The following is a 22,117-nucleotide window of genomic DNA, read 5'->3' as shown; positions in this document are numbered from 1 at the left end:
TTTTTTTTTCATTTCTTTGTGGTTTTTTTTTCGTACAAAATATCTACACGTTATTCACTCGCCAAGTCTCTTAGTCTCGCGTTTATTTTAGCTAATTATTTATGTAATCGGTGGGTAGTATTGAGGGGTGAATCCTGGAGATGACAATGACTTCGATGATTTAATGTGTGCGTGTTTCCTCGGAGGGATGACATTTTCAAAATATCAGTGGTAAATAAAATTTTACTCGACATCTGAAAATTTCCACTTAATTTCCATCAATCTCTTAAAAAATCCATTAACTTTCCCCTCAATTCTCCAATTAATTAATCAATCAACGGATTAATGATGAATCGATTAATTAATAGAATTGATTGAAATAATGGAAATACTTGTAAAATTTTTATTGAACGAAGAATTACTGATAATTATGATAAAAACGAATGCATCCACTCAATAGTATCCAACGTTACGTAATTAAATGTACGTAATTATGAATTAATATTTAATTAATTGATAGATTCGTGAAAATTGGTAGAAAAAAAAAACAACGTAAAAGATTTTTTTTCATCATACTATGTGGTCGATTTTAAATATAACTTTGTTAATTGTTCACTTGGGGACTCGGTAGTACCGGAGGACGAGATACCCGAGGGTCCTGAACACTATGAGGAAGGCCAGGAGGACAGCTGTATTCGCCCAGAGAGGTAGACCCGAGCCTTTTCCACCTTGACTCTCCAAAATAGCTGATACTGGTATCGTTGTTCCATTTCTGCACTCCGGAAATTTACTCGGTTGTGAGCACCTGTCCATCAATTAATACTCATTACTCATTAGTTTTAATTAATCAATTTGACGATTTCCTTTTGATTATCTGGAGAGCATTATATTTTCGTGGGCAATAAAAAAGAAATTTTTTTCAATCACCAAATTTTTCATTCATGGACATGAATTTGTAGAAACTTACGCTATTGGATCACCGACACCAAATTCGAGTATCTGCATATTTTGGTAAGCGTAGTGTACCATACTGGCGTATCTCGCCCATGCCAACCACGGAGGTACAGCAGTTGCCAAATATCCACCAAGTAATTGTGTTGCTAGAGTGTAAAGTGCAGAGGCTGTTATGCTGACCTGCAGATCCAGACAGCACGCACCAACGAAAAATCCAGCACTCTGCAATGCAAATTCATTTAACGAATTCATTTTAATAATCGATTATTCCCGATGACTTACAGCGTTCATTCAATTTAGAAGATTTTTGCAAATATAAAAAATATTATTGAAAAGGTTGACTATTATAAAAAAAAAATCAAGATTCCCACTAAAATCCGTATGAACTTACTTGTGCGACTACAGTATTGAGTAGAAGAAATGCGAGAAGTGCGATAAATACAGCTGGATTGTGGAATCCAAGCATTGGGTAACTGATGATGTGATAAACTGCTGGTAAAGTTATCGTGAGTGGCAGTTCACCCACCATTTTGGCTAAATAATAGGCAGAGAGTCTGTAAGACCCTGACAGCCTCTCCTTGTTGATGACTTCTCGCTCCGGAGGGACTGCAATAATAAACAAAAATTTTTTAATAATAAAATTGGATAAGTACTTCTCGCGATAAATCCCATTATCGCTCATAGAATTAATAAAAAAAAATAATCCAATATTCCTCTGAACTGTCGAGGTACTCACAGCTGGACAGAGTACCGAAATGTGCGAATAACATCCAGTAAGTCGTACTGAAGAACATCCAACCCTGAATATCATGGAGTGCTGCTTCAGTCCTGGGTAATCTCAACCACAGGAGACCCGCGAGAATTCCCAGGCCAATTGTTTGGAGCCAGTTTAATCGAGACAGCATTCGGGATTTTGCCTCTTGAAAGTTTCTCTCAGATAATACCTGACAGCAAGAGGAGAATTAATTTTTTTATTTTGAATAATAATAAAAATTTTCACCCACATGCATTGACCCAAAATAAAAAAATCCTCATTATCCCGAATTGAAATTTCCCCTGAGTTTGCTCCGTACACAGCTAAAATTAGAGAATTGACTGGATATTGTATTCTCAAATCGGTGAGAAAAATATATCTGAGCTTCTCACTTTGAACTGGGACCAAAAGCTCGTGGGCCACTGCCAGGAATAGTCGTCGTCGGTCGAGCTTGCGCTACTGCTTGCGTGACTCTGTGTGTCCAGCCAGAGTGTACGACCTTCATCCTCTTTCACTGGGGAATATAAAAATTCTACAATGAGTTCTCCCCCTCAAAAAAAAAGGGATAAAACATACGGAATGAGAAATGTGCATGCGTGGAACTATGAGAGACCGTAAACACAGGGAATTCATGAGGCGTTTATGGTTTCAAGGGGTAAGAGGGTTTAAAATTGAGCGATAAGCAATTGGCTGGTTGTACCTCGGTTATTACGTTGTAGTAATGATAGAGTCACTTTGCACTGTGCAATTTATTTTGAGTAGGGCTCTGGGTAATCGATTTGTTATAGCTATTTAGAGATTATTAGATTTTCATGGGACATTGTTTGTAAAGTTATGCAAATCATTATTTTCGTTTCATATTTTTGAGATTAATCGGGTATCATCCAATGGCAGGTTTGAATTTGCAAGCTTCAAATTATCATATGATAAATAATTTAAATATTTATCACTCGTTTCGAGGTGCTAATGAGTGGGTGAATATTCAGGGAATAGAATAATGTCCACAAATGTACATTTCTATATTCTTTATCTGATCTTATAATAATGAAATAATTAAGAAGAAAAGTGGAGGAATTTTGAATGTCCGTCGGTTTCACCCTCGTCGTACCCCGGCATCCCCTATATTTGTATCTCAAATATAATTTAGGGGATCGTCTGGAATGGAAGGAAATTCGTCTTGCTAATGACTATTTGATGGAATTAATTCACCTATTGGTTTGAACTATTGATTTCACCACTGCAGGCGAGGTCGTGGATTGGTTAAACCGGGGTAGCATTTCCGGTGATGGATAAACCGTCGAGTGTGTTGGGTCAGTCGGTATTATGCGGTTGTCAGTGCGTCATTGAAAATAGGTGGGATATTGGTTTGAGTGGTGTACGCATACTATACCATTGTGGGTAATGTGATGCTCGTGATAATGGATGAGATGGTCACAGAGCGGATGTTGGCTGGGATTATACTCGGGACGTAGTTCCGGTGGACAGTCCGGTCCCTGTCTTGCAGCTCGTGCTGCAGCTACAATCCGCTCTCGAACCTCTTCCGGTCCCTTTATTTGCTCCACTATAAATATTCAAGATTTCTCCATTTCAAATAATTACTCGAGATATTTCTCGAAATATTTCTCGGTGCAATTAATTAATTGGCAGTAATTACAGCAATTTATGAGAAAAAAAAAATTATCCAGTCGTCAATGAATAAAATAATTGGACACATACGGATGAAGTCAGCGGGATTGTAGTGTGGTAATAACGTCAGTCCAATGGTAGAAAAAAATCTTCCGATATTAGCGGTAGATCCGTAATACGCAACTTGTCCACGACTCAGCAGCAGTAATTTACTGAAACTGTGGAACATTCGGGAGCTTGGTTGATGTACGGTAACAACAATACTCTTTCCCTCCTGCTCGGCATATTTTTTTAGCCGAGATATGAGGGCTTGGGCTGAGTGCGAATCCAAGCCACTCGTTGGCTCCTGTAATGTCACATTAATTACACATTTATAATTGCCAGATTTTTTTTTCAACGTACATCGAGGAGCATTAGAGATGGATTCGTGAGTAATTCGCAGGCTATACTGGTTCGCTTCTTCTCACCTCCAGAGAGTCCACGTTTTGAGTAGTCTCCAATTACTGCCAACAAATTATTTAAGAAAGTTATTTAAAAAATAAATAGACAGGTGTAGTAATCATCGTAGGAATTCAATGCCATCGAAATTAGAACGACTGTTTCAACATTTGGGACAAGATATACTCACTTGTATCCTGACAGCCGTTGAGGTCGAGAACCTCGATGATATGATCCACGCACTGCATCTTTTGGGCGTGCGAAAGTGTATCCGGAAGCCTCAGACGTGCCTGATACTAAAATTAAAACATGTATCGTTAGCCCATTACATCTCACGTGCAAAATTTTAAACATCCTATAGTATAAAGAGTTAACCTACTTGGGGGGTATGTAGGTGGGAAAAATTAACATCAAATTCACATCAAAGCGAAAAAAAATTCCATTTCCCAAGTGAAAAAAAAAATTTACTATTAGGATATATCCGGAGAAATATACCAATATATTTTTAATAAAATTGCAAAATCCGCTGGTTATAGTCACTACAATAATCTCATCGTAATCCCTCGATATATCGATATATTTTCATATTATATCAAATGAAAAAAAAAAAGTACAGGGGATGAATTCCAGCGCAAGGTCACAGCGAGATTTACCGGTATGGAGTTGTCCCAATTTTTTTCGTTTTAACGCGTAAACATTTTGTTTTGTATTTTTTTTTCGGCTCTTACTATGAAATACAACGCCGGTTTTAAACGGGACATCACGTAGAAGACACACGGCATAACGGAATCTACCTTTTCGCTTGGCGCGTGTACCCCCACGAAGACGAAGAGGAAGATGAGAAAAACAAGAAGAGTAGATCACAGGGGAGAATTTTCATCTCTCTTTCACCTTTGTCTCTCTGTATATCTTTTTCATTTTTCAACGTGCACTTTTGCTCGTCGTCTCGCTCTTACGTCGGTGTGATGGAGGAATTATGCCGACCCCACGATTACTATCGCAGTGTAACTGTTGTTTCTTCAGCTATGGCATGGCAGCCAGCGAAAGGGCAAGTGAATATCAGGGAAAAGAGGGGAGGGGAATAATATATTTTAATGATTCGAGGATTTTTTTTTATTTTCTCAGACGCGGGGGTGGCTATCAGGAACGCATGCCGTTTTCCCCGGCTCTTCAGGTTCTTTTTTCTTAATAAATAATTGAAGAAGGCAGACTGGGTCGATTGTTAACCGAAATTTTAAAAAACACAATTTGCTCCGCACGCGAATTCATTGGAGATGATTGGTTTTTGAAATTTAATTTTTTGGTATTTTGTCTTGTTTAATTATACTACATAGATCTTCAATTAAATTATATAATTAGTAATCTTTAGAGTTGAGGTTTTAATTCTTGATGAACGCGGGCAATTGCCCAGTCGGAATAATTAAAAAACCATTTAAAGTCGATCGCGAATATAATCGACTTGATACTGAATTCGATTCGAATATATATTAAGTTCGAATTTATAGCGTATAAATAAATGCTGTCAAACTATTACACATTGACTGTCACAATTTTATTCCAATCTATTTTATCCGACTGGACTACCGAGGTATTAAAGACAGAATGAGAGATTACAAAATGCATTGAATGATTCGATTTGTCGAGAATGGAACACGAAACGAGTTCAGCAAGTCCGACCAGTACAATCCATTTTCCCTTGTTAAATGTATCTGCAGTGCAGTTGTCCGATTGAATTGAAATCCCCCGCCCACATTAAAAAGCTCCAGTTAATAATCGAATGGCAGTTTTTTTTTTAACGGTCCCTGATGATTCTAGGGAACAACTTTCTCTTCCCTTTGTGTCGGGTTGAATTTGAATTCCTGAGTTTTGTCCGGAGACAAGGGGAACCTTTTGCCTCTCTAACCCATAAAAGAGCCCCGTGTACCGTTAATCCAATTTTCGTTACCTCTTTTACCATTGGTCCCTCTCTCTCAGGGGGGAATTTTTAAAAAGGGAATTAAAAAAAACTAGTGAATTGCGACACCTCCAACTGTTTTATCGTTCACGTGTCTTTCTGCACGTACGATATCCGAGACTTTCTTCGACGCATTACACGCACGTGCCAGATACAATTGAACGACGACTATTCACTTCCAATGTATTCTCTCCTTTTCTAGTCTTTCGTAATCAATTTTTCCGCTTTTTTTTTAACGATTTCCAATGTAATGAGGGGCCGATCATGAATAAAAAATTTACCAATGCCAATTTACCCGAACTTTGTGGTGTATTCCCTCTCCTCAATTATTGTTCAAAAAATACTTCATTAAACAATGAATAAATAATAATAATATATTTTTATTATATTTTGAAATCGATGAGATCTTGAATTTCGGCTCGGAAAAAAAATGTCGTCCCTCATTGGGATACCGACAGTAGAATAATTCGAAAATTCGAATAATTCGCTTTTTTTTTCTCTTTTCGGGTTCCTCTTTCCTCCGAATCCGGAGGTTATAAGTGTTTACGGGCCAAATAAAACAACCGCGCATGGAACGCGTGTAGAAACAGGCGCCGAATGCTTTTTGAAACACGTAAGACGCACGGTTCACTGACCGAGTTATGACGTCACGAGCGTGGAACGATCTTTTTTCTCTGTCGTATACGATAAGAACCCGGAGTGAAACACAACGCGTAACGGTGACCCGCGCAGACTATTTGCGCATGCGCTGGGGCGTGTGACTGATAGATCTGCGCAGACAGATGGTCGGGAATCTATGATTTGCCAGCCGAAAAAACGTCGGGATGAATCGGGTCAGACTGGGATTGACTTGAGTCACATTTAATTGACAGGATGGATCAGGTCGGAGGCGGGCGGGTGATCGATAGATCTGCGCAGACTGATGCTCAGGGATCTATGATTTGTCATCTCAAAAAATTTCGGTCTGAGGCGGAACGATAAGTCTGTCCGAGTCAAGTCGATTTTTGGATTTCATCTAAACCGATTTTTCCACTTGATTCAGATCAATTATTTAAAAATTGACTCATTCTCGACTTGAATCAAACCGGAAATTTCAATTGATATTATTAGCGCTATTTGCGTTGAGATTTCTGTTACCGATTTCATAATTTTTCTCGAATTCATGTGAGAAATTATTAATGATGACTTTTCTCGGGGATTTTTCACCGATTTCTGCTCACTGCGCACAACTTCAATGGGTACGCGCGTTTATCTCTCAAGGTTTATCTTTACGATGAAATAAAACGAATACTGAGATATTTTGTTGCTTACCTCGAGGGTCTGACGCAGTGTGAGATCGGGAAAAAAGACGTCCTGCTGTTGTACATAACAGATCCTTCGACGGGATCTTTTTGTCAGTCTTTCGCGATTCAGCCAGATTTCTCCGCCGTCCGTGCCAACTCGGCCGGATAGGCAGTTCAATAGTGTCGTTTTTCCGCATCCTGAAAATATAATTAAGAATAAATTAAAAATCCAGGAATTATCCGATTCAAAATCGCAGCGAAGATTGGCAAAAAAAAAAAATTACAAACGGATAAGAAGCCAATGAGAAAGCGATTAGGAACCGATTAGGAACCAATCAGGCTCTCATTAAAAACCAATATAAATTGGGGATAGGTTGTCGCGGGTTGAGAGACTTTATGCCCCTGTTATTCACCAATGATTTACGTCACTCTGAGAGTGGGAGGGACCGGGCAAATGTTGTAATTGCGGTGTAGGGAAAATAATAGCCGAAACCAAACAATCACCTGAGGGTCCCATAACGGCTAACAGCTCGCCGGGTTTTACCACCCCGGAAACATCGCGAAGGAGGGCTCGTTTCTCCTTGAACACCTGCAATCCCCGGAAGACCAGCTGCACTGGACGAGAATCCAACGGGCAAACTAACTGCAGTGCTGAGCTTTCCACTCTGCAAAATTAAAGGTAACATTTTTTTAATTACAATATTACACCAAAATGTGAAATTATGCTAAATAAATTTCTTAATAAATCCATCAAGTGGTTATTGTCAGGATTAATTTATTTAATTGTTTGGACAGATAATTTTTCAATGATTGCATTCGTCATCTGATTTTTCCTGATATACTCGGATCATCAATAATTAGTCTGAATTATTCTCAGACATTGAATTCGTAACCCGAGTATCTAGGTCAAGAAATTCGACGACATTCTCGCTCCAACCCGTTAATTGCCTTCGATTCTTCGTTTATTTTCGGCCTAACATAAATTTTACGTAATCCAGTTCAACCCCCAACGCTCAGAAAGCCCCCAATGATGAACGGACAGTCTGCGTGTCATCATGACTGCTAGATAAATATTCAGAAAAAATTTAACGAAGCAATTGACGTAATCCGCAATGGGAAATCGTTTACCGATAATTTTTTAGGGGGAGGGGAGAGGGGAAATTCGATTAATTGTCAGGTTCAGCACCGAACATATTCCCGAATATATATATTTTTTTCAATTAATTATGAATTTCACTTGCGACTGACACTTTTTCCTGAATTTTTTCTCATACCGCGAGTTAAATTGGGAAATTCTAATTTTTACACTTTTTTTTGAATGATTTTTTATGTTTTTTTTTTTCATGGCAATTCGAAAGGTTTTGCACTGTTTATGAGCAACAAGAAAAGCTTCATCGGCGCACGTATATCCATTTTTGTCGTTGCACTCAACTTTCTAACGAATTCCCAAGAATACACAACGACCAGTTTCAGAAAGAGGGAAATGATTCTCACGTTGAAATCAGGGACTAATGAATCATCATCGAGACTAGTTTCTCAATTAACTTTTTTCTCACTAAACAAATAAAAAGGATTTATCACTTGCACTTGTACGCAGAACAATTCGTTTAAGGATATTCCGAGTTTTTTTTGATAATCTTTTTGAAAGAACCAATGGCTCTAATTATTTTCCCCAGATTGCACTCCTCATCGAGAATTAAGTCCTTTCTTTGTGAATAATTGATCATCACTGATTGACGAATTTTAATATTTAATTTTTATTCAATAAATCAATTAAAAACGAGTGAAATTCGATGAGGCGATTTTTATAGTTTTGTTGAAGCCTCATTAATCTCGAAAATTATTGTTTTTAGGAGAAATTATTAGGATATATTTCTTCTCGGGAATAAAATATTCATTAGTACCTAGAATTTTTTGAGCCCCAAAGAGCTTCATTCCACTTATAAAACCACATAAACATAACAGCTGATGATCAGACAAATATTGAACTGATGTGTCATAATACTAATGGAATTCACTGAACTATCACTCACGAAATCCAGAAATAGAGTGAAGACAGTAAGGAAAAATATTCGAGATAAAAAGAAAAACAAGAGGAAATAACCGAAACGTCATTTCTCACCAGATAATAAATTCCCGGGAGTTATCACGACACATTGTACGGGTTCAACGAACCCAATGAGCCTGCATCGAGATTCACTCCAGCATTAATTTAAATAACAAATTCAGTATTTATTTAACCAATATTGGGGGTATGAAATGGCCTCCTGGTAATCGTTCCAGCGAAAATATCACCAAGAGCTTATTGGATCGTCCAGAATCGTTAATAAAATGCTTTCGTAGTTGCTGGAGTTGAAAAAAAAAATAATGATAAAAAAGCACACGCCTCTCGTGCAATTAAAAGTCCGAGGGGTTCGTTGAACTCTCGACCAGCGGTGGGGGCCACACATTCAGGCGCCAACTGGGAAATAAAACGAGAGCACCGCTGGTTCCAGTGATAAATATTTTGGATAATCCGTGTTTCGGTTGTTTTATCAAAAATTCTGGGGCTCAACTGGTTTTTTAATGACGAGTCCGAGAATTGTTCTCGCTGATTCCGAACGTCATCATTTTGAGAGAATTTTATTTTTATAAAATTTGCGAAAAATGTGGGTCAAACATGAATGCTCCAATACCTGTGAAATTCACATCGACTTAATAATCTTGAAAAAAATAGATGAACCACTTGATAACCGAGAGTCAATTAATCCTAAATAAAAAAATCCTATTAAATTGCCACTGGCAATAATTCTCGCCCAGATTATCACTCCGTCAACAATTTTCATATCAAAACGGAGGTAACAATAAATTCATAGTAATCACCAGCTCTCTTAATTAAAAAATAAGTGTAATAATCGATCATCCAAGAGCTGCATATTTTCTTCGACTTATTCGACCTTGCTCGATTGTGAATAATCATTATCACCAGCAAACACGAGTGAAACGTCTGATCAGACAGAGTGCAATGACCAAATTACTTGACAATTCTCTTAATTTTCACAAATCACTGCAAAAATAAATTGACATCTTAATTGTCCCCTGATACTGCCACTCTTTCCTCTTTTTTTTTTATTGGAGTTCATTGTACTATGGGACGGTAGCCGGGGTGTTTAAATCTAATCGCGTCTGGTCTCGTGAATTGTTGTAAATCCACCTAGACAAATCGTTTATGGCCAGCTAAGACAGGCCTCCCAACGACATTGGCTTTACGAGGCCGGTCATGTACATACAACAGACATTGCACGAGTCTAAGATTTATCGTTACGACGCCTCGGTGCATGTACACATGCATACCATTTACTTATGTGATCTCTAACCTTTTTCCTGCGATAACAATCTCGGAATTTGTTTCCGGGCAATTTTTAGTAAATTTTTCCGGAATGATTGCGCTAATTACCGATAAAAATTAGTGCAATACTGCAATTAAAACAATCTTAGTAATCCATAGTAATCCTCCCTACGCAGGTACTGCCCGTCATCAAATTATTCAGGTGTTCATAGTAATCCCGAATTCTTGGCTAATACTATATTTATTTATTTATTTTTTTAATGGGCGAAGGGCTGAGATATACCCCAACCGAAAACCAAATGATAAATTGCAATTTCCAGGATAATGGCCTCTCTAAATTCCACCCATAATACCCTCGACCCATCAATTCCCGCGGCTGATCATCGCCTGACCTTTTCACTAGAGAGAAATGTGTGAGAACTTGGCGTTGACGGCAGGTAAGAGAAATTTGATTAAAAGCCTTGAGTTTTTATGGTCCAACTATTCAACAATAATACCATTAGCATAAAATGGCGATACAGTTGAGTTGGATTATGTAAGTGCTCCCCCGCCCGCCCCCCTACCCCACCCCCTCGAGGTCATTATTGTCGCGGACAAATTATCGGGGAAACTAGTCCTCCGGTTCACCCACGTACCCAATGATATTATGCACCAAGGGATCATGTTCTTGTGGATGTAAATCTGACGTTGTGAAATCGACCGATCGAAATCATGACTCGAGACAGTTTCGTCATTTAATGTGTTGACTATTTTTTTTTATTTATTCAACCGAAATTAATAGCGTGTCGAGGTGAATTTTTTTTACAAGTGAAAGGTGTGATGTTTGACAACAAAATTATTTTTAACTGATGCCCATTGAAAGAAAGTCGTTATTTTACTGGGAATATTTAATTGAGGCGTTGAACGAATCTCAACGGTAAAACCGTCCTGACTCTGCGGAATTACTGAATTATTTGGGATTACAACGATCACAAATCCTGCCTATTAGCAGTCACTATGCAGTCACTATGTGTGCACTAGGTATGGCTCACAGGTTTGATTACTCATAACTCCATGCATAGTGTATGCATAGTGGATGCATAATAGTAATTCTACCTGTCGCAGTAAATCGGATGCCGAAATGAGGTTGCTCCGGCCTCGGTAGCCAAAACTCACCCACGACTTTTTTTTTTTTCTCCTTCCCCCTCGCTCGACGGAGAGAGAGAGAGAGAGAGAGAGAGAGAGAGAGAGAGAGACGAAGAGCAACTCCACGCGAGAGCAATGGAACATGACAGAACAATGTTTTCTATTGCGTGACAGAAGGTGGGGGTGGAGGGGAGAGGGAGATTTAAAAAAAATAGTGATGAAAAAAAAAAGGATTGATAGAGTCGAGTGCATCGGACGATCGCAAGTAGGTACGGCTAGTGACCAGTCAGACGAATCGAGGTTACCGCGGCCTCGAGGGTTCAAGCTCGCAGCTGCGACACGCCGCGGTTCCGATGGTAACGCGGGGGATTGCATTTGCGGCATATCAAAGTGCATCGGAATTACGATTCACCTTTTCCTCGTGATGTGGAGGAAAATTTGGTCGACTTGCACGCAAAAGTGTCGCCACTATGCCCGATAACTATTTACTATGTCCAATAGTATTTGGAATGGGAACGATGGCATTAGTATGTAAGATTTTTGCAATTAATATTATGGGATTAATTCTGGGATTACGATAAACTATTCTAGGAATAGTGGGATTACTATGCGTAAGGCATAGTACTTCGAATTTTAATTTTTTTTTTAATATTGTCGTCGTTTTGGATGTCACCATTTTTTTTTCATTGTGAAATACATTATTTTGTGACTCACGTTTGATAATTAATTGCGCAACAATTTCAGGGAAACTTTGATATAAAAATTGCAGAATTTAATGAAAAAAGTTCTAGTAGGAGGGTAATGCACTCGGCAATATTTCAATTTGATTAACACAAAGTGGCATTTATTTGCCACTTGTTCGCCTCCGCTCTCGGGCGTCGGCCGACTCCTTCCATCATTGCGAAAGCTTTTAGAGAAGCGAGTGGAGAAAAAATAATCCAGAAAAATGTTGCGAGGGAAAAAAAACTAGCGCAAGCCAAAAAAAATATTCAAATGTATTTAGAGAGTTGTCAGGTTAAATAGGGATTTTCAAAAACCGCAGATATTTTTTGAATTCCCGAAAAAAAATTTTCAATGGAATTAATTTTTCGGGGGTTGAGAAATTTTTGGGAATGTGGGAATCACGCGGGAATTTTCAATTGGAAAATCAAGTGGAAATCTTTGGAGACTCTTTGGTTTTCCTTTTGAAATTTTGGATGAGTTTTTCTGCAGTCGGAACGAGTGGGAAGCGGAAAAAGAGGTAAAAGTAAGGGCTAAGAATACCCGCAAGTCGATGACCCGTACTCGACCATATGTTCGCATAAATATTCGGTAAATTTGGTGCTAATATGGTAAACATTTTAATTGTTTAAATTCTAGAAAAAACTTTGCCCCAAAAAAAAAATTCAATCCACAAAAAAAAAAAAGAATTTTAATTTCTATTTTTCTTTCGGTGGAAAAATTGAATAATTATAAAAATAATTACATTGCTTACAATAATTAATTAATTATACAATTTTTCCACCGTGTTTACTTCTCGATGTCCCATTGGACGCTGATAGGACTCCATTCACCATTACTCATACACCAGACAAAAACAAAGACGGAGGGAAAAAATTTGTCGGAAAATTAATGAATAACTTTTCGCCTTTTACTCGTCGGTCATTGACCCCAAGTGCGACGTTGATTTCCTGGTGGTGGCCGTTTCAATTTGATACGATATCTCGAGTTTCTCGTGTGCCTTTTAACCGAGATAAAGAGTCAAGCATAAATAATAGACACACTGACATTGTTGACGATCATCGAGTGCCTGCCAGAGAATTCTCGGCTGCTGAATCATTCCGATTTTAATTTCCCATATGTAACGACATTTTTGGTAATTATTTCACTCACTCTAATAAAAAAAAAAATATATCTGAGAACCAACAATTCTGCAGAAATATTTGATTTCATTTAAATTCAATGTTCATTATTTTAATTGACTTCAATTGTTATTATTATTTATTTTGTTTTACCGTTATTTATTTTGATATTAATATAAATTAAATTTGATATTAAAAATCCGATTTTTAACTCCCGTAATTTTTCATTTATGATAATTCAATATTTTCACCTCTCTCCCACGGCATCAGTCACTTTCTTCGTACGTTGTAATTAAACAACGCGATTTTTCTCATCGAGCCATAGGCCTCGGCCAACAAAAATAGCAAGAAAAATATTGAAAAAATAATAATAAAAAGACAGGAGAGTCGAGGCAGCGAGGAAAGTGCCGATGGAATGTGTCTTTTCACCGTGTGTTTATATATATGTAGATATTTATTCAATACATGTGGAGAAACGCTTCTCCGATGCACTCCAAACCCGCCGTAGCAGTTCGAGGACATTTGAAAACGGGTTTTGCCGAGGAAACCATGACGCAGATTCCCATCACCAGAAATTATTTCTTTTAATATCGAAAAATAGACGAGAATTTTTCCCTTGTCAGAATTTTACTCTGCGCACTTGTCATCATTACACGGAGGCACATACAAAAAAATGTATATATATATAAATATATGGATAAAAAAATTGAATTAAATTTGATATTTAATTTTCCGGAGTCGCCAAAAAATTCGACGTACCCCGTGAAAAAAAAAATCCGTGAATGACTAATTGAAATAATCTCCGGGATTAATGATAATTTAACCCCAACAAAGCCCCAGCTACTGATAATAAATGATTTCGTTATCAACGAGGGATCGAGTGAGTCATTGAACGAGTGGCAAAAGGAGTGGAAAAAAAAAATGCGAAAAGGGGGGAGAAAAAAGAGGAATTTTTAATTGCACATCTTGTCCTCGACGGGCCCCATTCACTTGGACTGACCAACTGGCCCAATTTCCCGACCACTCCTTTCAGATTGGTACGATGCACTCTCTTCTGCAGCTGTGGTGGTTCAAAAGTTCCCTCTTTTTTTCGCCCCGAAATGAATAAGACGAGATGGTTTTTTTATCCTCTTTTTTTCAAGTACATTACCTCGACTATAAAAAGCCCTTTATTGCGGTGGGGGTCCGTAAAACCGAGGAACAAACGGTGTCTGCGGTATCGGAATAACTCCAAAACTCGATCATCACGAGAAAAATGAGGTGCATTATTTTTCTGCGATCATTTTTACGATTGATTAATTATTTCATCGTAATTATAATTATGAACTTGAATGAACTTTACTATTATTTACATTTGGAATGTAAACAATTTCCAAAACAACAACTATTGTTCACATTCCATGTTCATTCCAGGACATTAGCCGAAAGCCAGACGTCATTGAGCTGTCATTCGCATCACTGACTCGACAATTCCCTCCAACTAGGTTGGAAAAGCAAAATTTTATCCCCCATTGACCCCACCCACCGAACAATCCATCCAGACAATAATTCATTATAAACAATGAATACAGTAGACAACAATCTATCCGAGCCATGTATTTTCTCGGTAATTGATCGTTCAACAAGTCACTGGTTACAATCATCTCCCCCTTCATTCCGGTTAACGAGAATTTCAACTACACGAGTACCGATAACACACGTTGAGGCAAAAATACAGATATCGACTTTTAGCCCAAGGAGTAGTGGATATTACATCTGTGCGCACTCGCGAGTTCAATGACTACCTTGTGCTCAACACCAATGCACTCCGTATCGGGGAGTAAAAAAAAAAAAAGGACAGTCCGAGGGAAAAAAGTGAAAAAAAAAAAAATATTGAAGAATAGGAGAAAAAGAGTCTCGTGTAAACTAGGGAGGGTAGAGTTGGCCTAATTCCATCGGCGCCGAGAGTTCTCTCCCCCGGTGACGTCAGTGATATAACAGCTGGAACAAACAACGGGCACGATTGTTTGTTCCCTTGGTTGTTGGGATCACCGGGCCGATGGCCTGAGAAATATTATTGGTGTAGACACTTCCGGGCATGTCAACGACATAGTGTCCATGTCACGGTTCGAAGAATAATAGTAATTAATGCCATGACGAGAGAAAATATTGCAACATTTGCAAAGGGCATATGAACTCGAAATAGTTGTTGTTTATGGTGGGTGGTACATGCCAATGGACATAGTTACCACTCTGCCATAGTAATTATTCCTGTCAACAGATTAAATATTAATTCAGAACATGGAAATAATTACTATGGAGCATATAGTAGCGGTTTTCATTAGTTTTTGTCTGTGGATAATAGTTAGTACCACTGGCATGTTCAGCAGCTTTACCATGGTGCATAGTAGTCGCTGTCGTGGTCATAGTTGTGCTCACAATGTGCGGATTTCGAGTGGAATTTTTACAACTCGTTTTGAATTTTCTTTTTTATCAGAATGGAATAAATGAATGAGAGATGCTGAACCGGGAAAGGCACAACTCACTCGGTTACAATTTTCTCTTGTTACCGGGGATAACCTCGATTTGATATTTTTTCCCCCATCTCCTTGTCACTGTACCCGTGCCAGTGGGCATCCAGTGTTCATCTATTCCACTGGCATCAGGTCGGCTCGTTTGCGGTTTGTGAAAGGTAGCTCTTCGAGATCATTTTCTCCAACGGGGGTGGGGGCGAGAGGGAGATGGGGATAACCTCGATTTTATACTATTTTTTTTTTCCCCTTTTGGGGGTTTTTTTTTTTTTTTATCTTCCCAGGCACCATCTCGCTCTATCTCGATTTATTTATTTATCTCGTTGGAATTTTTTTATGATTATTTATTTATTTTTTTTTCCACTTCTTTTTCTGCTCAGTTTTCTGAGTTGAGGTCAGGCGCCCCGAGATACTGCCGATTGCGATGACACAGGCTCTTCGTGAAAGGCGCATTCAGCATCCTCGTGAAATCCAGAACCCGGTTTCACGTTAGTCCTTTCTCAAACGTTTTACCTAGATCTTTCTCGGTAGTTATGTTTATTACAACATGATAATCATTAGGCATAATCGGAGAGGTGTTCCCACGGAGAGAAGATTTTTATTAGAAATATTCAAGGACTTTTTGGGCCTCCAACACCCCAAACTATGATTTTTTTTCAAATCAATAAATATCCATGAAATTCCATTTAAATTCAATTGAAACTCATTTTTCAAAATTATTTTGAATTATGAAATTATTATTCAAGGAATGACCTTCAAAAATTAATTCATAATTCAAACATAATGAAGGGCATGACAAGGTCAAATCGATTGATTGATTGACATGGAAAATATTGAAATATATTTTCATGCATGAATTAATGAATTAAATATATAAAAAAAATGGCGAAAAATGGAATGGAAGAATTTTTCCCGTTTGCTCTCTCTCTCTCTGAGCCGCGCCCAATGCCTGATCAGCCTCTGGCCTCGAAAATTGATGACTGAACCGCTGATTAGATCAGCGGCAATTAACACCGATTAATAAAAAAGTAAATAAACCAACCGGAACCTCTTCTATTAACGACAGAGGCTTGGCACACGGAAGTGAACGGACAAGTTTGAATTTTTCGGCCCAGAAAAAGTCCTTCGTGTGGGTGGAACAGGCCTGGATACCTCGATACACCATCGAGTTGATGGAGAATTTGCACGGGTTTGTGGGACGACTTGATGCAGGTTTTACCCAGGACTTTTGCACAATGGAGAGCAGATAGCGGCGAAAGGGGACGGGGAAGAAAAAATTCGAGGGAGATAGGACCGAGTGGGTGGTATTTACCGCACGAGATGACTTTTTCGTCCTCTTTCCACTGGTGATGAATATTTTTCCAGCAGACGAGGTACTCAGGGTCACGGAAAATTCACCGAGAATAATTTGCCATTTTGTCATTTTTTGATGAAGAATTTTTTATGCAATTTCACCTGTTGGGAAAATCACGAGATTTATCGCGCATCACCTTTCCCTCCCCCCATTTTCCCCATTGAATTAATTAATTGATTGAATCGACATTTTAAATGAAAAATTGTTGCCAAAAAAATTGAATTTTGAATGAAAAAAAAAATCGATTACTGGAGTCAGATTTTTTACAAAAATTTGGAATTTTTGAAAATAATTTAAATCGGTGCGGAGGTGGTGGTATTTTTTTTCGCTTTTGAGAACGAGTTGTATCTGATAAGGGAAATCTAGGAACGAGGGGGAAAAAATGGCCGGTACCGTTTCGCATTTGACGTGGAGGGAGAATTCAGTCCCACGGAGTTTTCTCCTGTGGTCGACGAAATCTGGGCTAGAAAGATTTATGCAAGTTGAGCTGCTCGAGGGAGATAACAATCTCAGAGTTGTTCGAGAGCTAGTGCCCCAGGGGGTTATTGCCCGGATAAAGTGGGCAATTGGCAAATTGTTTCGTCGTCAATTACCTGAAATTTTATTTTCACCGGAAAGCACCCGAAAAAAAAAAATGATCGCGAATAAATTCACTTGAATTTTGTCGTATACTAATTGTTATCAGCACATAAACAATTATCAATTTCCATAAACTCCTGATTACCGATGATTACCGATGTAATGAGAATTTCCTCCGGTAAGAAATCAATCCTGACTAAAAAAAAAAATCAACATCCGTAATTGGATAATGATCAGGCGGACACGTCGGGGGCCGATTTCCTGGGGGTCATTGACTCCCCCTGAAAGCCGATATTTCATCGTTCACAATGAATATTTCTCTCCACATTGAAATGCCCCATTATCACAGCTTTCTAACGTATCACCTAATACGCCTACGGGTCAAAAACAACTCATATCAAGATAGATCGCACCAAGTGATTCGCGGATTTCACATTCAAGCCCCCCCTTCCCCCGAAGCATTAACGGTAATTCTAAATAGGATAGAAATTATTATCGAAGGGCACAGGAGGTGTGAAAAATTCCTCAGTTCCTCTTCCTCATGTTTTTTCTCGTCCACCGGTCCTACCCCATTCCTCTCTTTTATTTCTCCACAAACATTCAAAATGTCATCATAAACATATAAATTGTTTTTTTTTTTCGTTCTGTTCTTTTTTTTTCCAGCTTCAGTGTTGACATTAACGGTCGACATGAGCATTCGACTGGAAGAGCCGGATGAGCCCTTGAAGAATCCTCTTGTCTTCCGTGGGAAGCCTCAGCCACCCCTGGGCCACCGCTGCATCGTAAATCCCACCGTCATCCGGCCCCCACAAACAGCCCAACAGGCAACAAATCGACCAGAGAAACACCAGAAAAAAAAATAACACAAATGGCCAACAGTCAAGTTCTTGCAATCTCTTCGAGTAATGTCGAGCTCAAAGGGTTCATGCTCTTGGGATTGTCTCGGTGAGAGAGACTATTTCACGAGTACGCAGGAATATCGTATATTTTGACGAGCCCTATTTTTGGAGTTAGGGCTGGTGACCTCGTATGCACTCATGTTGAAAAAAAATGGAAATATTCCGGACTTCATATTTGGGATTTGGGAATTCATGTCGCCCATTCTGAAATTCCCATTTCTAAATTGAAAATGGATATTCCGGATTTGGAAATATGCATTCTGAATTCAGATAGCCACCAATGGCCAATCCACGTCAAATAACTGAAAACCAAGAGGAGTAGATAGAAAAAAATATTGAAATAGCAAATATAGAGTGAAATAAACGACATCCTCTCAGAAATAGTTATTCCCAAAGGTCATCGTCACCCAGTATATTTCCACGCATCCGGGACTCCCCCCTCTATTTTCAATTTTCTTTTTAATTTTTTGGCTCCAGCATTTTTCCTCCCCTCATGCAAGACCATCTCTAGGTACTGAAGAAGCGTACTCACGCCATAGCAACGAGTATAAAGCGTTTTACGACTTCTGTCTCGACTTGAACGTCGGAGCAACACACCCGGGGCCTTTAGCCTTCAGAATAGGGAAGGGAGTTGAGTCTCTAGCTCATCTTAGGTAGATGGTTCGTATCGAAGGTTGAAAAGAGATGACTGGAAGGTCCTTGCGCCCATTTACTAGTGCGACGCCCTTTCAAACATCACCGAGAGTTTCATTGATGATCACGCAAACTCTATTCACCAGTGCGAAAACACTTTCTCCATCCAACTGCTCATCAAATTCATTTGGAGTTCCCACTCCATGATTACTCAAATTTATCTCAAAAAAATCACAGAGGATCATCATCAAGGTTAAATGCCAGAGGTCAAATAAAACTCTATTTTTTCCTCAAGTCAGTCCTTCATTATTCTGTCGCTCTTATCAGTCACTCATTAAAATTCGTCTCGACTTATTTCTAGCTCCATATTCCACTAATTCCTCAACTAATTGGTCAATCAGGTCAAGTCTTCAACCTTTGACCTTGAAAAAAATGTCCTCATTCAGATCAAGTTCATCATCAATTTGAAATTCGACATTCGTCTCGGGTTTTACTCAATAAACAATGAGTTACTGATGAGGATAAAAAGGTGATAAGAATGGGTCGTCGGACGTTCGAAGAAGTGATTGCGATTCGGAAAGAAACGTCAAAGTTCTTATCAGAATTCAGTGATACCGAAATGTGTAATGAAGATAGATATTAGCTTCTTCGGCACATGTCCCGATAAATCAAAGATTCTATTCGAAAAACGATAACTTGAGTTCAGCATCGAGTCAAATCCTTAAAAATTCCTTCAACCGATTGTGTTGCTTTTACAGATTTTTGTGAGACTTTGGGATCTAGTTTGAGTATCTGTTTTTCATTTTCTAGTTAAGACAAACATCTATTCATTTGAATGGTATGAGTCATGTGAGACATCGATGTGGAGCACATGTTCGGTGCTTAACTTAGGTCAAGTTATTGGACTAGATTCAAAAAGCATGTTGACAGAATGATAGGAGGACAAGAAGGAATGATACTTTTGATGTGAATGGCATTTGAAATATTTACGGTATGTACCATCGTCATTTTCGAATAATCACATCTCATGTTTTGTCAAAACATAAATTTGTTATCTAGTCTCTTCACAACATCTGTTTTTCAGTTTCAGGTAAAATAACAGTATCATCAATAGGGAGTTATCACTAAATTGATAAGTAATTGAGACACTTGGAGGCACTGACGAACGAATAACCATTGTTTCCAAATAATCATGTCTGATTTTTCAACGATTTGTTAACTTTATAATGGGGAAGTCATCGGAAAGATTCAGCTGTATCTGTGATTGTCGTATCGCAAATAGTGAATTATCACTAGATAACTAGGCAATCAGACAAAGCATTCAGCCATTCGTTTAATGATGACGTATGACTACCGGTGGCTCGTTAAGTTAATAATCAAATATCAATTTCTAACAATTACCAGTGCTGGAATAATTAGTTATTTAGTCATTAGTCATTTTGCGGGACTGAAAAATTTGATTATTAATGGAGAGATAAAAAGGAAAATTTATGGATTCTAATATCATTTGAAATTCCAATGAGACCTTAAATTTTTCGAGTCATCCTGAAAATTGAATATTAAATTCAATCGGCTTGTCAATAAATTAAAAATCCAATGAAGATTCAATCTAAAATCATCAAGACATCAGTAATTCATCGGAAAATACTGATAATTTTCCCGAATTTTCCACCGTTGTAAAGACGATAAAAAATCCAGATATTTAATAATCACTGATGATTCCTGGACACGCCATAACGATTTTCACTCCACCCACAGAATACGGTGACCCTGAGGAGTTTCATGGTGGCTCTTCCCGAGTGTATATTCGCAATCCTCGAGTTTTCCTAGACTGTCGTAAATTATTTGCAGACAAGCAAAGCGGCCGACTCTGCAAGTATCCCTTCTTTTATACCTCACTTTTATTTTATCTCATTTTATTTGTTTTCTCCCCCACCCTCTCTCACATTTATTGTTCGTTTTTTCCCCTTCAAGGTGGAGGTTGTTGCACCCTGGGGCATTGTGAATGCGTGCACAAGGGTTGGCAGTACGCGTTGTATTCAAGTTGTTTTCTCACTTCAATTCCATCTCCCTCTCCCCCGCACCATGTCTCCGGCTTTTTTCTCTCTCTCTCTCGATTTTTTTTTTCAGCCGTTTTTTTTTATTATTACTGAGGAAGGTTTGCTGCCTGTCCCTGATCTGTATGCGACCCGTTCCCTACTGCTGGCGCAATGACATTGAATGGAGAAGAAAGACTCGGGACGTGTTTATTCGCCAATGAAGTTATCTAGACGATTCACTTGTCATTTGGGTAATGCCAGTCGGATTATTGCCATTTTAGGGGGAGGGGGAACTGATTCGCGCTTTCGCGATTTATCCAGCGGTCGATTATTCCAATTGTCAATTTTTGGAAACCCTACGGAAGGTGGAGAATCGGTGACAGAATTTTTGGAGATTTTTTTTCCACTTTCTGAATTTTTTTTTTGGCCCGGATGATCTGGTGATGATTTTGGTCGGAACCGAAATTGAAATTTTCGAAATTGAAATTCTTTTTTCGTTTTGAAAATCGGATTGTTATATTCAATTTTTAAAATGAATCGGAATTCAATTATTCATGAAAAAATGAATTATTATTTATCACGAAAAATTCAATTATGGGAATTTATAAAATGATATTGAATTGATTTTGAGAAATGATAAAAGTGCAGTAAGAATTCCCGAATTTTCACTGGATGATTGAAGTAAAAATTTGGTAATTGAAAATTTCACTTTACGTTATGTAATTTTGCTCATGGAAACCATTCAAACGATTCGACTATTCTGAGGATGTGTCATTGTTTATGGGTGAATAACCTCAGTACACAAAAGGCAAACTCGGGAT

The 22,117-nt window shown here is 38.4% G+C and overlaps 1 protein-coding gene across 3 annotated transcripts in view; it reads right to left on the bottom strand.

The window, feature by feature from the left end:
• Window positions 1–353: 353 nt before the first annotated feature.
• E23 (Early gene at 23) overlaps window positions 354–22,117 on the bottom strand; it is a 62,850-nt gene continuing 41,086 nt past the window's right edge. For 2 of the 3 annotated variants that reach the window (XM_011306287.1, XM_011306289.1), the window contains 11 exons: window positions 7,493–7,653; window positions 7,017–7,186; window positions 3,942–4,047; window positions 3,716–3,816; window positions 3,404–3,659; window positions 3,078–3,248; window positions 2,080–2,201; window positions 1,670–1,877; window positions 1,325–1,539; window positions 947–1,155; window positions 354–784 (listed from right to left, as the gene is read on the bottom strand). In XM_011306287.1, the coding sequence (XP_011304589.1) occupies window positions 592–784; window positions 947–1,155; window positions 1,325–1,539; window positions 1,670–1,877; window positions 2,080–2,201; window positions 3,078–3,248; window positions 3,404–3,659; window positions 3,716–3,816; window positions 3,942–4,047; window positions 7,017–7,186; window positions 7,493–7,653 (1,912 nt within the window). In that variant the 3' untranslated portion in view covers window positions 354–591. Of the gene's footprint in view, window positions 785–946; window positions 1,156–1,324; window positions 1,540–1,669; window positions 1,878–2,079; window positions 2,202–3,077; window positions 3,249–3,403; window positions 3,660–3,715; window positions 3,817–3,941; window positions 4,048–7,016; window positions 7,187–7,492; window positions 7,654–8,892; window positions 9,001–22,117 lie in introns of those variants that run through there. The other variant, XM_011306288.1, reaches the window with a different exon arrangement.

Source organism: Fopius arisanus, unplaced genomic scaffold (assembly GCF_000806365.1).
Source record: "Fopius arisanus strain USDA-PBARC FA_bdor unplaced genomic scaffold, ASM80636v1 scaffold00046, whole genome shotgun sequence".
NCBI classification, from domain to species: Eukaryota; Metazoa; Arthropoda; class Insecta; order Hymenoptera; family Braconidae; genus Fopius; species Fopius arisanus.
Note: the sequence above shows the minus strand (reverse complement) of the source record. Positions and strands in the feature narration are given on the sequence as shown.